The 15,288-nt window shown below is 43.8% G+C and overlaps 1 protein-coding gene across 1 annotated transcript in view; it reads left to right on the top strand.

Moving 5' to 3' along the window:
* The window catches only part of LOC147124917 (diacylglycerol kinase delta), a 225,075-nt gene that overhangs the window by 136,348 nt on the left and 73,439 nt on the right, over positions 1 to 15,288 (top strand). The window contains exons 20-21 of the mRNA XM_085988140.1: positions 1,511 to 1,645; positions 3,042 to 3,208. Coding sequence (XP_085844266.1) covers positions 1,511 to 1,645; positions 3,042 to 3,208 — 302 coding nt within the window. The remainder of the gene's footprint in view (positions 1 to 1,510; positions 1,646 to 3,041; positions 3,209 to 15,288) is intronic.

Genomic DNA, 15,288 nt, shown 5'->3' on the forward strand with positions numbered 1-15,288 from the left:
CGCATCAGCTGTGGCTGCAGATCTCTGTGAAGCAGCTGGCAGATGTCTGCAACCACCTCCCTTCTGAATCGCAGCCTCCTAACACACTTCGCGGCAGACATGGTCAGATAGGAGGACTGCTGGCGGTATACCCTGGGTGGGTAAGGCCTCAGTTGGCGACGCCTGTTGCCCCCTCTGCGTCTAGCCAGGGCTGCCACTCTCTCACGGCGCCTGTAAGCCCTTCTGGCATAAGGCTGAAAGTCAGCGTTGGCACCCAATGCAGCCCCCATTATATGCTGGCAAACACTGAGCTCTCAATGAAGGCAAAGATAATTGCTAAGCTCTGGCCTGAGCCAAAAATACCTGTCCTAGTGTTGGTCCAAACCAGTAAGCTCTCCTCCTTGGTCTCTCTCCAAAAAACCGTTGCACAAGAGTGAATGCTGCAAAATGGCTGGCCTTTATAGTGCAGGGTAAGTGCCCTTTAATTAGCGCTCCCCGCGGCCCGCCTCGGCTGTGTACTGTTCCACTTCACAGTCGTTAGGGCCGTCCGGCGCACAATGGGCCGGCGCGAGTGAAGTTCCGGTTCGGGGCGCACAAAGGGCATTGCACTAGGAAATGACGTCATGATCTGCGCGCGCAGCAGGGCGCGCGCTAAGACTTTGCGCCAGCGCTAAATGTGTACTGAAGTTGGGGCGAGGCGCAGATCGCGCTGCGCCCGGGCGCTAAGCGCCTAGCGCTTGAGATCTACTCCTCCTAAGGCGCTAACGGCTGGCGCGCCCAACTGAATTTCTAGGCCACTATGTGTAGAGTTGGTGTCATTGTAGACACACACTTCGATGTCGAATCCATTGTGGACTCACCTTACTTTCTTTTTCTCTTCTTTTTCTGACCACTTGGGAATCCAATCGAGTTTGTTTTCTTCTTGAGTTGGGAGAATTTCAAATTGCTTGAAAGTAACAAACAAGATGAATTTACTCGGATGATGTCCGTGTGTGTCACAGGGGTCTAGATTTCCTAATCTGTGTTATTCTAACTCTGCTGTTAACTTGCTTAAAGTAAGTGGACAATCTGACCGAGGAAGACTACAACTATGGCAACTGATTTTCTGTATTTACCTCAAAATTATGAGGGGTTATGAGTAAATAAGGAGAAACTGTTTCCAGTGGCAGAAGGGTCGGTAACCAGAGGACACAGATTTAAGGTATTTGGCACAAGAACCAAGGGAGAGATGAGGAGAATTTTCTTTACACAGCAATTTGTTATGATCTGGAATGCACTGCCTGAAAGGGTGGTGGAAGCAGATTCAATAATAACTTTCAAAAGGAAATTGAATAAAAAATTTAAGAAAGGATACATTGCAGGGCTATGGGGAAAGAGCTGGGGAGTGGGACTAATTGGATAGCTCTTTCAAAGAGCCAGCACAGGCATGGTGGGCCGAATGGCCGCCTCCTGTGCTGTATGACTTCCGTTTTGCTTTATCGTGTGTGAAGATGGAGGCTTGTTAAGTGTTTCCTGCTGTCTTTTGTTGCAGTGTCGCACAGTTAAGATCACCATCAGTGGAGATGAAGGTGTCCCAGTTCAGGTGGACGGAGAAGCCTGGATCCAACCTCCAGGAATTATCAAGATACAGCATAAGAACAGGGCTCAAATGTTGACGAGGGACAGGGTGAGTGTTCATTAATATCTTTGCTCCTGTTTTGACCCATGTGAGCAACGTTCAGATGATCGGCACAATGTGATGGTGACTGGGATGTTTCCTGACGCGTACACGAGCAGGATTTCTGCCAAAGTTATGACGGTGAGGTGGGAAAAGCCCTGAGCAGATTCCAGGCACTAATCCTAGATAAGCATTAAAGAGAAATGAGGTGGGAGTTAGTTTTGCCAACGCTGGCTGGATGTATTCTGGGTCACTTCATCACATGACCTGCAACCACCCCGCCCCCACGCTTCTGCCATTGGTCGTCTGACACGTCCATCCTCGCGGTGCCAATGGGAACTGAACAGACTCTTTGTTACCTGATTGGATGATTCTTGACTGTCAATCAAACAGCCTTTCCCCCCCACCACCTGCAATATTTTTATATCTAATAAACAAAAGTGTTCAAAGAAAATAAAAGAAACACACAATTTATTTAATGCTTCCATGATTTTTCTCCAGGATTGCTCGCAGGAGTGTCTTGGAGATTAATCTTCAATTCCTGGAGTGTTGGCAACCCTAGTGAGACTGCAGGTGTAAAAGGACAAAAATAGGCAAATAGGATTCTGGGCTTTATACACAGAGGTATTGAACATAAAAGTGAGGCTGGAACGTTGAGTTTGTACAAGACATCTTTAGGCCATGGTTCTGGTATTATTTGAGGTGTTTGGCGTCCCGTTATAAAATGGATATTAGAGCCAGGCAAAGGGGACAGCAAACATTCACTCGAATGAGACCACGAACGAGAGGTTAGAATTAGGACAAAAGGCTCAACAAACCTTTTTCACTGGAACAGAGAAGACCAAGTGTGTTAGAATCTAACAGGCTTTCATGTTTATGAAAAGTGCAAACTTGGTTAACAGTGAAAGATTGTTTCCGCTGGTTGATGAATCAGTAACGGGGTTGCTGAGATCGATAGTTTTTTGTTGGGTAATTGTATCAAGGGATATGGAGCAAAGGCAGCGAAATGGGGTGAGGTACAGATCAGCCATGCTCTGATTGAATGGTGGAGCAGGCTGGAGGGGCTGAATAGCCTCCTCCTATTCCAATGCATAGATCTAGGATACGCATCAGAAGGATAAAGGAGGAAGTTAGAAGAACTATTTTCGCACTCTCGGTTATTAGACCACAAGGGGCTATTGAAGCAGAGCTTAAACATCATTTAAAAGGGAATTGAATATGTATTTGAAAAGGAAACGGAGAAAGGTCAGGAAAGTGGGAATATAGTGGGTAGATTCATTTAAGAAACTAACAGGTGGGATCTTCTGGGCTGTAGTTTCTTTCACTCTGAGAAATCTGAATGGGAAACCCTGAGGTGGTTCAGCTGTGGGCTGCGTTCTTTACACATTCTCATGTTGTTCCTCAGGCATTTGAAAGCACTTTGAAGTCCTGGGAACACAAGCGTAAAGGAGACTCTCTGAGGCAGCTGGCTCGGCCCCGTCTCAGCTCCCAGCAGTCCATGGAGTTCCTCACAGAGGACGAGCTGGGTGAGATGCAGCTGTTTGCACAGTCGGCAGAGACGCTGATCAGCAGGTACAGAACAGTGCATGTCAGGCACCCGCTATAGTAACAGATTCATTAATATCTCTCGCTATCAGTAACAGGTTCATTAATCTCTCTCTCGCTATCAGTAACAGAATCATTAATCTCTCGCCCGCTATCAGTAACAGAATCATTAATCTCTCTCCGGCTATCAGTAACAGATTCATTGATCTCTCTCACGCTATCAGTAACAGAATCATTAATCTCTCTCCCGGTATCAGTAACAGATTCATTAATCTCTCTCCCGCTGTCAGTAACAGAATCATTAATCTCTCTCCCGGTATCAGTAACAGATTCATTAATCTCTCTCCCGCTCTCAGTAACAGATTCATTAATCTCTCTCCCGCTATCAGTAACAGATTAATTAATCTCTCTCCCGGTATCAGTAACAGATTCAATAATCTCTCTCGCTATCAGTAACAGATTCATTAATCTCTCTCCCGGTATCAGCAACAGATTCATTAATCTCTCTCCCGGTATCAGTAACAGATTCAATAATCTCTCTCGCTATCAGTAACAGATTCATTAATCTCTCTCCCGGTATCAGCAACAGATTCATTAATCTCTCTCCCGGTATCAGTAACAGATACATTAATCTCTCTCCCGCTATCAGTAACAGATTCATGAATCTCTCTCCCGCTCTCAGTAACAGATTCATTAATCTCTCTCCCGCTCTCAGTAACAGATTCATTAATCTCTCTCCCGCTCTCAGTAACAGATTCATTAATCTCTCTCCTGCTATCAGTAACAGATTAATTAATCTCTCTCCCGCTCTCAGTAACAGATTCATTAATCTCTCCCCCGCTATCAGCAACTGATTCATTAATCTCTCTCCCACTCTCAGTAACAGATTCATTAATCTCTCTCCCGCTATCAGTAACTGATTCATTAATCTCTCTCTCCGCTATCAGTAACAGATTCATTAATCTCTCTCTCCGCTATCAGTAACAGATTCATTAATCTCTCTCCCGCTATCAATAACAGATTCATTAATCACCCTCCCGCTATCAGTAACCGATTCATTAATCTCTCTCCCGCTATCAATAACAGATTCATTAATCACCCTCCCGCTATCAATAACAGTTTCATTAATCTCTCTCTCCGCTATCAGTAACAGATTCATTAATCTGTCTCTCGCTATCAATAACAGATTCATTAATCTCTCTCCCGCTATCAATAACAGTTTCATTAATCTCTCTCTCCGCTATCAGTAACAGATTCATTAATCTGTCTCTCGCTATCAGTAACAGATTCATTAATCTCTCTGCTGCTATCAGTAACAGATTCATTAATCTCTCTCCCGCTGTCAGTAACAGATTCATTAATCTGTCTCCCGCTATCAGTAACAGATTCATTAATCTCTCTCCCGCTATCTGTAACAGATTCATTAATCTCTCTCCCGCTATCAGTAACAGATTCATTTGTTATGTATTGTGTGTTCTATTGTGTGTTCTCCTCCCACCTGTTGTGGCGCTGTCACAGGAGATAAATGGTTGGGTATTCTCTCGTTTAAGTTTAGCTCTCTTTGTTCGGAACTTCCAAGAACTTCCTTTCCTTCCAATAAAGCACTTCATGTTTGAATCTCTGAGTTCTGAGTCCTAAATTGTGTCTAGGCAGAAAGGTACCGACACAACAAGTGGCAACAAGGAGCGGATGAATCTGCGTACGTTACGGGTGCAGTGATTAAACAGAAAATTTAATTTGAAACGTGAGATGGCTACTATATTGGGAAACAACGGTGATTTTGATGAAAATGTGGAGCAATGGAGCGCATATACGGAACGTTTTGACTATTTTGTATTGGCGAATGCGGTGGCAAATGAAAAGGTCGTGCCTACCTTTTTGAGTGTAATCGGGCCGAAGACTTTCAATTTACTTCGCAGCCTCGTGCAGCCAGATAAGCCAGGAACTAAAACATATAAGCAACTAGTGGAAATTCTTGGAGCACATTTTTCACCAAAACCTCTGGTTATTGCTGAGAGATTTAGATTTCACAAACGGAATCAAGAGGAGGGGGAATCAGTGACGACGTTTATTGCTGCTTTAAAAAGGTTGTCGGAACACTGCCAGTTCAAGGAGGTGCTGAATGACAGCATTAGAGACAGACTTGTGTGTGGTCTGCAAAATGCAGCCACACAGAAGCGCCTTCTTACTGAGGACAACCTTACTCTTGAAAAGGCCATTGAAGTTAGTGTCTCCATGGAGATGGCGGGAAAGGAGGCTCACCAGTTGAGTTCACAAGGTGTCGTCTGAGCCTAAAGGTGCGCGGAACGGCACATGTTACCGTTGTGGGAAAACGGGCCATCACGCTAATGACTGCTTGTGTACGGAGCTGGAATGCCGAAATTGTGGCAAAAAGGGTCACATTGAACGCACCTGTAGAGGTAAAAAAAGAACAGACAGAGCTGGGAAGCATGGAAGCAAAATGTCTGTATTTGGACAAGAGAGGAAAAAGAGTGTTCATTCAGTGCAGTATGATGGAACAAGCAAAACAGAGGGGAGTGGCACCTCTGAGGAGGAAGAGGTGCATATACTGACGGTTGCAGGTGGTTCAAATGGCTACTGGGTGTCACCACTGGTGGAGGGACAATCAGTGCGGATGGAGGTGGACACAGGCGCGGCTGTGTCCCTTGTTTCAGACACTGTCTACAACAAAATGCTAAAGCATCTTACCCTTCAGCCAACAAACATTGTGCTAAAGACGTATACCGGCGAACCTGTGGCCATGAGAGGCGTCATTGAGGTGACAGTTAAATTGAACGGACAGACTGCAAAACTGCCACTATATGTCGTAAAGGGAAATTACCCATCGCTACTGGGACGTGCGTGGCTAGAGAAAATCACGCTGGACTGGCCTGCAGTCCGCATGATGTCAAAAGGGGAGTCAGGTCTGACTGCAGTGTTAAACAAACATGCAGAACTCTTCAATGGGGAACTTGGGAGCATGAAAAAGATCAGCGTGAGACTGGACATTAAACCTGACAGCAAGCCGAAGTTTCACAAAGCCCGACCTGTACCCTATGCAATTAGGCCAAAAGTTGAGGCTAACTTGGAGGCCTTCGTCGAGAATGGAGTCCTGGAGGCTGTGAGCGTGAGCAAATGGGCCACACCCATTGTTCCTGTCCTGAAAAAGGATGGATCTGTTCGAATTTGTGGGGATTTTAAAGTGACTATTAACCCGGTGCTGTCTGTGGAACAGTACCCTCTTCCCCTCATTGATGATCTTTTTACGGGCCTGGCCGGAGGGCAAAAGTTCAGCAAAATAGACTTATGCCAGGCTTATCTACAAATGCATGTCGATGACAAATCAAAGGAGCTGCTGACAATTGTGACACACAAGGGGCTATACAGGTACTGCCGCCTTCCGTTTGGAATTACGTCGGCCCCTGCTCTATTCCAAAGGGCAATGGATCAGATTTTGAGTGGACTGCCAGGAGTCCAGTGCTACCTGGACGACATCCTTGTCACTGGGACAAATGAGGAGGATCATCTTCTGAACTTGGATGCGACACTACAACGACTGAAAGAGTACGGACTCAGAGTTCGTAAAGACAAATGTGAATTCTTTCAGTCTTCAGTTGAGTACCTGGGGCATGTGATTGACGCTACTGGCCTGCATAAGGCGCCGCCAAAGGTCAAGGTGATCGTGGAGGCCCCAGCACCCCAGAATGTGAGCCAGTTACGTTCATTTCTGGGGCTACTTAACTACTATGGGAAGTTTATTCCAGACTTAGCAACATTGCTGAAGCCGTTACATCAGTTGCTATGTCAAGGCAAAACATGGAAATGGACTGAACTGTGCAACGAAGCTTTCGCCCAAGCAAAGAAAGCATTGCTGAATTCGGAGGTCCTGACACACTTCGACCCAAAGCTACCCGTGCAGCTAGCATGTGATGCATCACCATATGGTGTGGGAGCAGTCATATCCCACATCATGCCTTCGGGTGAAGAGAAACCTATCGCCTTCGCATCGCGCACCTTGAACAAGGCCGAGAGTAACTATGTGCAGATCGAGCGCGAGGCCTTGGGAATCGTTTTTGGAATTCGAAAATTTCAGCAATACCTGTTTGGGAGAAGGTTCACACTCCTGACAGACCACCGTCCATTGACTTCAATCTTCGGGCCCCACACCGGAATTCCATCTCTCGCTGCAAGCAGGATGCAAAGGTGGGCTTTACTGTTGTCAGGACACACATACGACATCAAATATCGCAAATCAGACTTGCACGGCAACGCAGACGGTCTCTCGAGGCTACCCTTGCCTGTTACTCCCCCAGAGCCTCGTCAGATAGACATCTTCTACTTTAGACAAGTGGAGGGAGCACCTGTCACTGCAGTTCAGGTGCGAAGGTACACCCACAACGATCCAGTCCTGTCTGAGGTAATGGACGATGTCATTCGAAGGAGAGCGATAGGAGATTCTCCTAGTTTGAAACCTTACGTTTCAAAAAGAAATGAGCTCTCCGTCCAGGCAGGTTGTCTTCTTTGGGGACGCCGTGTCATCATTCCGCTACCTCTGAGGGAACCTATACTGCAACAACTTCATACAGGCCACACAGTGGGATAGTTCGGATGAAGGAAATGGCAAGAAGCTACTTCTGGTGGCCAGGTCTTGATGGGAATATTGAGGAGAAAGCCAAAACATGTTCCCCATGTCAAAGGGTCCGGAATGTTCCACAGCTGGCAACCCTACACCCCTGGGATTGGCCTGCAGAAGTGTGGCAGCGAGTACATGTGGACTTCGCCGGTCCTTTCGAAGGGAAGATGTTTATGGTGGTTGTGGACGCTTGTAGCAAGTGGCCGGAGGTCGCTGTGATGAGGTCTACCACGGCAGAGAAAACAATTGAGAAACTTGGTGAGATGTTCAGCCATTATGGCTCACCGGAACAACTCGTAAGTGACAATGGTCCACAATTTGTATCACAGGAGTTTGCAACCTTCCTGCATGTGAATGGTGTCCAACACATCAGGTCTGCGCCCTATCATCCCTCTACTAACGGCCAGGCAGAAAGGTTCGTGCAAACTTTGAAGCACGCCTTGAAGGCATCGCAAGGTCAGGGCTCAATCCACCAACGTCTGAACAGCTTCCTGTTGTCCTACAGGAATGAGCCGCATGCCACAATCAAAACTTCCCCCGCTTCGCTCATGATGAAGAGGCAGTTGCGGACAAGTTTTGACTTACTCAAACTTCCAAGGGCAGAGCAGGTTGTCCATCATCAACAACAAGCTCAAGTTGAAAAGAGAGAGAAAAGAGGCAAGGAGAGACGGTTTCATCTGGGAGAGCATGTCCTAGCTCGAAACTACAACACTGGATCGAAATGGGTTCCTGCTACGGTGATTGCGCAGACGGGCCCTGTGTCTTACACGGTTGAGACTGCTGAGGACGTCGTCTGGAGAAGACACACAGATCAACTGTTGCTAGGAGCAGAGACAGCCACAGAGGCTCCAACGGCTGGTTGGCCTGAACTGTTTCCGAATGATACCGCAAACCAGCATCCTTTGCCACAGTGCTCTTCTCCAACACAGGAAGTCAAAGAGACTGTTCCACCTGTGCAAACTCCTGACTTTCAACTGACACAGGCAACTTCTCCATCCAGGCCTGTGGCAATGCCTACTGCTGTGGAAGCCAGCGATGACCGCCGGTATCCTGTCAGAGAGCGGCGGCCTCCAAGACGCTTGGATCTGTAGGCTTAGTGACTTACCCACAAGACTGGGGCAGAATAAACCCCAGGGTAAAGTCAGGGTTTGAGGCAGTCTACCTCTACCTTAGGTTAGTTGAGTGTATTGAAAGTAACTTACCTATTGAGGAATAATGTGGACCTTCCATTTAAGAGGGGAGGAAATGTTATGTATTGTGTGTTCTATTGTGTGTTCTCCTCCCACCTGTGGTGGCGCTGTCACAGGAGATAAATGGTTGGGTATTCTCTCGGTTAAGTTTAGCACTCTTTGTTCGGAACTTCCCAGAACTTCCTTTCCTTCCAATAAAGCACTTCATGTTTGAACCTCTGAGTTCTGAGTCCTAAATTGTGTCTAGGTAGAAAGGTACCGACACAACACATTAATCTCTCTCCTGCTATCAGTAACAGATTCATTAATCTCTCTCTCCGCTACCAGTAACAGATTCATTAATCTCTCTCCTGCTATCAGTAACAGATTCATTAATCTTTCTCTAGCTATCAGTAACAGATTCATTAATCACCCTCCCGCTATCAGTAACAGATTCATTAATCGCCCTCCCGCTATCAATAACAGATTAATTAATCTCTCTCCGCTATCAATAGCAGATTAATTAATCTCTCTCCGCTATCAATAACAGATTCATTAATCTCTCTCCCGTTATCAGTAACAGATTCATTAATCACCCTCCCACTGTCAGTAACAGATTCATTAATCTCTCTCTCGCTATCAGTAACAGATCCATTAACCTCTCTCTCCGCTATCAGTAACAGATTCATTAATCTCTCTCCCGCTATCAGTAACAGATTCATTAATCTCTCTCCCGCTATCAGTAACAGATTCATTAATCTCTCTCTCCGCTATCAGTAACAGATTCATTAATCTCTCTCACGCTATCAGTAACAGATTCATTAATCTCTCTCCCGCTATCAGAAACAGATTCATTAATCTCTCTCTCCGCTATCAGTAACAGATTCATTAATCTCTCTCTCCGCTATCAGTAACAGATTCATCAATCTCTCTCCCGCTATCAGTAACAGATTCATTAATCTCTCTCCCGCTATCAGTAACAGATTCATTAATCTCTCTCCGCTATCAGCAACAAATTCATTAATCTCTCTCTCCGCTATCAGTAACAGATTCATTAATCTCTCTCCCGCTATCAGTAACAGATTCATTAATCTCTCTCCCGCTATCAGTAACAGATTCATTAATCTCTCTCCCACTGTCAGTAACAGATTCATTAATCTCTCTCCCGCTATCAGCAACAGATTCGTTAATCTCTCTCTCGCTATCAGTAACAGATTCATTAATCTCTCTCCCGCTATCAGCAACAGATTCATTAATTTCTCTCTGCTGCTATCCGTAACAGATTCATTAATCTCTCTCCCGCTATCAGTAACAGATTCATTAATCTCTCTCCCGCTATCAGCAACAGATTCATTAATCTCTCTCCCGCTATCAGTAACTGATTCATTAATCTCTCTCCCACTATCAGTAACAGATACATTAATCTCTCTCCCGCTATCAGTAACAGATTCATTAATCTCTCTCTCCGCTATCAGTAACAGATTCATCAATCTCTCTCCCGCTATCAGTAACAGATTCATTAATCTCTCTCCCGCTATCAGTAACAGATTCATTAATCTCTCTCCTGCTATCAGTAACAGATTCATTAATCTCTCTCCCGCTATCAGTAACAGATTCATTAATATCTCTCTCCACTATCAGTAACAGATTCATTAATCTCTCTCCCGCTATCAGTAACAGATTCATTAATCGCTCTCTCCGCTATCAGTAACAGATTCATTAATCTCTCTCCCACTATCAGTAACAGATTCATTAATCTCTCTCCGCTATCAGTAACAAATTCATTAATCTCTCTCTCCGCAATTAGTAACAGATTCATTAATCTCTCTCCCGCTATCAGTAACAGATTCATTAATCTCTCTCCCGCTTTCAGTAACAGATTCATTAATCTCTCTCCCACTGTCAGTAACAGATTCATTAATCTCTCTCCCGCTATCAGCAACAGATTCATTAATCTCTCTCTCGCTATCAGTAACAGATTCATTAATCTCTCTCCCGCTATCAGCAACAGATTCATTAATTTCTCTCTGCTGCTATCCGTAACAGATTCATTAATCTCTCTCCCGCTATCAGTAACAGATTCATTAATCTCTCTCCCGCTATCAGCAACAGATTCATTAATCTCTCTCCCGCTATCAGTAACAGATTCATTAATCTCTCTCCCACTATCAGTAACAGATTCATGAATCTCTCTCCCGCTATCAGTAACAGATTCATTAATCTCTCTCTCCGCTATCAGTAACAGATTCATCAATCTCTCTCCCGCTATCAGTAACAGATTCATTAACCTCTCTCCCGCTATCAGTAACAGATTCATTAATCTCTCTCCCGCTATCAGCAACAGATTCATTAATCTCTCTCTCCGCTATCAGCAACAGATTCATTAATCTCTCTCTCCGCAATCAGCAACAGATTCATTAATCTCTCTCCCGCTATCAGTAACAGATTCATTAATCTCTCTCGCTATCAGGAACAGATTCATTAATCTCTCTCCCGCTCTCAGTAACAGATTCATTAATCTCTCTCTCCGCAATCAGTAACAGATTCGTTAATTTCTCTCCCGCTATCAGTAACAGATTCATTAATCTCTCTCCCGCTATCAGTAACAGATTCATTAATCTCTCTCCCACTATCAGTAACAGATTCATTAATCTCTCTCCCACTATCAGTAACAGATTCATTAATCTCTCTCTCCGCTATCAATAACAGATTCATTAATCTCTCTCGCTATCAGTAAAAGATTCATTAATCTCTCTCCCACTATCAGTAACAGATTCATTAATCTCTCTCCCGCTGTCAGTAACAGATTAATTAATCGCTCTCTCCGCTATCAGTAACAGATTCATTAATCTCTCTCCGCTATCAGTAACATATTCATTAATCTCTCTCCCGCTATCAGTAACATATTCATTAATCTCTCTCCCGCTGTCAATAACAGATTCATTCATCTCTCTCCCGCTATTAGTAACAGGTTCATTAATCTCTCTCCCGCCATCATTAACAGATTCATTAGTCTCTCTCCCGCTGTCAATAACAGATTCATTAATCTCTCTCCCGCTGTCAGTAACAGATTCATGAATCTCTCTCCCGCTATCAATAACAGATTCATTAGTCGCTCTCCCGCTGTCAATAACAGATTCATTAATCTCCCTTTCGCTATCAGTAACAGATTCATTAATCTCTCTCCCGCTATCAGTAACAGATTCATTAATCTCTCTCCCCCTATCAGTAACAGATTCATTAAGCTCTCTCTCCGCTATCAGTAACAGATTCATCAATCTCTCTCCCGCTATCAGTAACAGATTCATTAATCTCTCTCCCGCTATCAGTAACAGATTCATTAATCTCTCTCCTGCTATCAGTAACAGGTTCATTAATCTCTCTCCCGCTATCAGTAACAGATTCATTAATCTCTCTCTCCGCTATCAGTAACAGATTCATTCATCTCTCTCCCGCTATCAGTAACAGATTCATTAATCTCTCTCTCCGCTATCAGTAACAGATTCATTAATCTCTCTCCCGCTATCAGTAACAAATTCATTAATCTCTCTCCCGCTCTCAGTAACAGATTCATCAATCTCTCTCCCGCTATCAGCAACAGATTCATTAATCTCTCTCTCCGCTATCAGTAACAGATTCATTAATCTCTCTCTCCGCAATCAGCAACAGATTCATTAATCTCTCTCCCGCTATCAGTAACAGATTCATTAATCTCTCTCTCCGCTATCAGTAACAGATTCATTAATCTCTCTCGCTATCAGTAACAGATTCATTAATCTCTCTCCCACTATCAGTAACAGATTCATTAATCTCTCTCCCGCTGTCAGTAACAGATTAATTAATCGCTCTCTCCGCTATCAGTAACATATTCATTAATTTCTCTCCCGCTATCAGTAACAGATTCATTAATCTCTCTCCGCTTTCAGTAACAGAATCATTAGTCACTCACCCGCTGTCAATAACAGATTCATTCATCTCTCTCCCGCTATTAGTAACAGGTTCATTAATCTCTCTCCCGCTATCATTAACAGATTCATTAGTCTCTCTCCCGCTATCAATAACAGATTCATTCGTCGCTCTCCCGCTGTCAATAACAGATTCATTAATCTCCCCTTCGCTATCAGTAACAGATTCATTAATCTCTCTCCCGCTATCAGTAACAGATTCATTAATCTCTCTCCCGCTATCAGTAACAAATTCATTAATCTCTCTCCGCTATCAGTAACAGATTCATTAATCTCTCCCCCGGTATCAGTAACAGATTCATTAATCTCTCTCCCGCTATCAGTAACAGATTCATTAATCTCTCTCTCCGCTATCAGGAACAGATTCATCAATCTCTCTCGCTATCAGTAACAGATTCATTAATCTCTCTCCCGCTCTCAGTAACAGATTCATTAATCTCTCTCTCCGCAATCAGTAACAGATTCATTCATCTCTCTCCTGCTATCAGTAACAGATTCATTAATCTCTCTCCCGCTATCAGCAACAGATTCATTAATCTCTCTCCCGCTATCAGTAACAGATTCATTAATCTCTCCCCCACTATCAGTAACAGATTCATTAATCTCTCTCTCCGCTATCAATAACAGATTCATTAATCTCTCTCCCACTATCAGTAACAGATTCATTAATCTCTCTCCTGCTGTCAGTAACAGATTTATTAATCGCTCTCTCCGCTATCAGTAACATATTCATTAATCTCTCTCCCGCTATCAGTAACAGATTCATTAATCTCTCTCCGCTATCAGTAACAGATTCATGAGTCTCTCACCCGCTATTAGTAACACGTTCATTAATCTCTCTCCCGCTATCATTAACAGATTCATTCGTCTCTCTCCCGCTTTTAGTAACAGGTTCGTTAATCTCTCTCCCGCTATCATTAACAGATTCATTAGTCTCTCTCCCGCTGTCAGTAACAGATTCATTAATCTCTCTCCCGCTGTCAGTAACAGATTCATTAATCTCTCTCCCGCTATCAATAACAGATTCATTATTCGCTCTCTCGCTGTCAGTAACAGATTCATTAATCTCTCTCCCGCTATTAGTAACAGATTCATTAACCACTCTCTCGTTGTCAGTAACAGATTCATTAATCTCTCTCCCGCTATCAGTAACAGATTAATTAGTCTCTCTCCCGCTGTCAATAACAGATTCATTAATCTCTCTCCCGCTATTAGCAACAGGTTCATTAATCTCTCTCCTGCTATCAGTAATAGATTCATTAATCACCCTCCCGCTGTCAGTAACAGATTCATTAATCTCTCTCTCCGCTGTCAGTAACAGATTCATTAATCTCTCTCCCGCTACCAGTAACAGATTCATTAAACTCTCTCCCGCTATCAGTAACAGTTTCATTAATCTCTCTCTCGCTGTCAGTAACAGATTCATTAATCTCTTTCCCGCTATCAGTAACTGATTCATTAATCTCTCGCTCCGCTATCAGTAACAGATTCATTAATCTCTCTCCCGCTATCAGTAACAGATTCATTAATCTCTCCCCGGTATCAGTAACAGATTCATTAATCTCTCTCCCGCTATCAGTAACAGATTCATTAATCTCTCTCCCGCTATCAGTAACAAATTCATTAATCTCTCTCCCGCTATCAGTAACAGATTCATTAATCTCTCTCCCGCTATCAGTAACAGATTCATTAATCTCTCTCCCGTTATCAGTAACAGATTCATTAATCTCTCCCCCGGTATCAGTAACAGATTCATTAATCTCTCTCTCGCTATCAGTAACAGATTCATTAATCTCTCTCTCACTATCAGTAACAGATTCATTAATCTCACTCTCCGCTATCAGTAACAGATTCATTAATCTCTCGCTCCACTTTCAGTAACAGGTTCATTCATCTCTCTTCCGCTATCAGTAACAGATTCATTAATCTCTCTCCCGCTATCAGTAACTGATTCATTAATCTCTCTCTCCGCTTTCCGTAACAGGTTCATTATTCTCTCTCCCGCTATCAGTAACAGATTCATTAGTCTCTCTCCCGCTATCAGTAACAGATTCATGAATCTCTCTGCTGCTATCAGTAACAGATTCATTAATCTCCCCCCCGCTATCAGTAACAGATTCATTAACCTCTCTCCCGCTATCAGTAACAGATTCATTAATCTCTCTCCCGCTATCAATAACAGATTCATTAATCTCTCTCCCGCTATCAGTAACAGATTCAATAATCTCTCTCTCCGCTATCAGTAACAGATTCATTAATCTCTCTCTCCGCTATCAGTAACAGATTCATTAATCTCTCTCCCGCTATCAGTAACAGATTCATTAATCTCTCTCCTGCTAT

This window comes from Somniosus microcephalus, chromosome 1, assembly GCF_052327205.1.
Source record: "Somniosus microcephalus isolate GS21.2 chromosome 1, FLI_Smic_1.0, whole genome shotgun sequence".
NCBI lineage: Eukaryota > Metazoa > Chordata > Chondrichthyes > Squaliformes > Somniosidae > Somniosus > Somniosus microcephalus.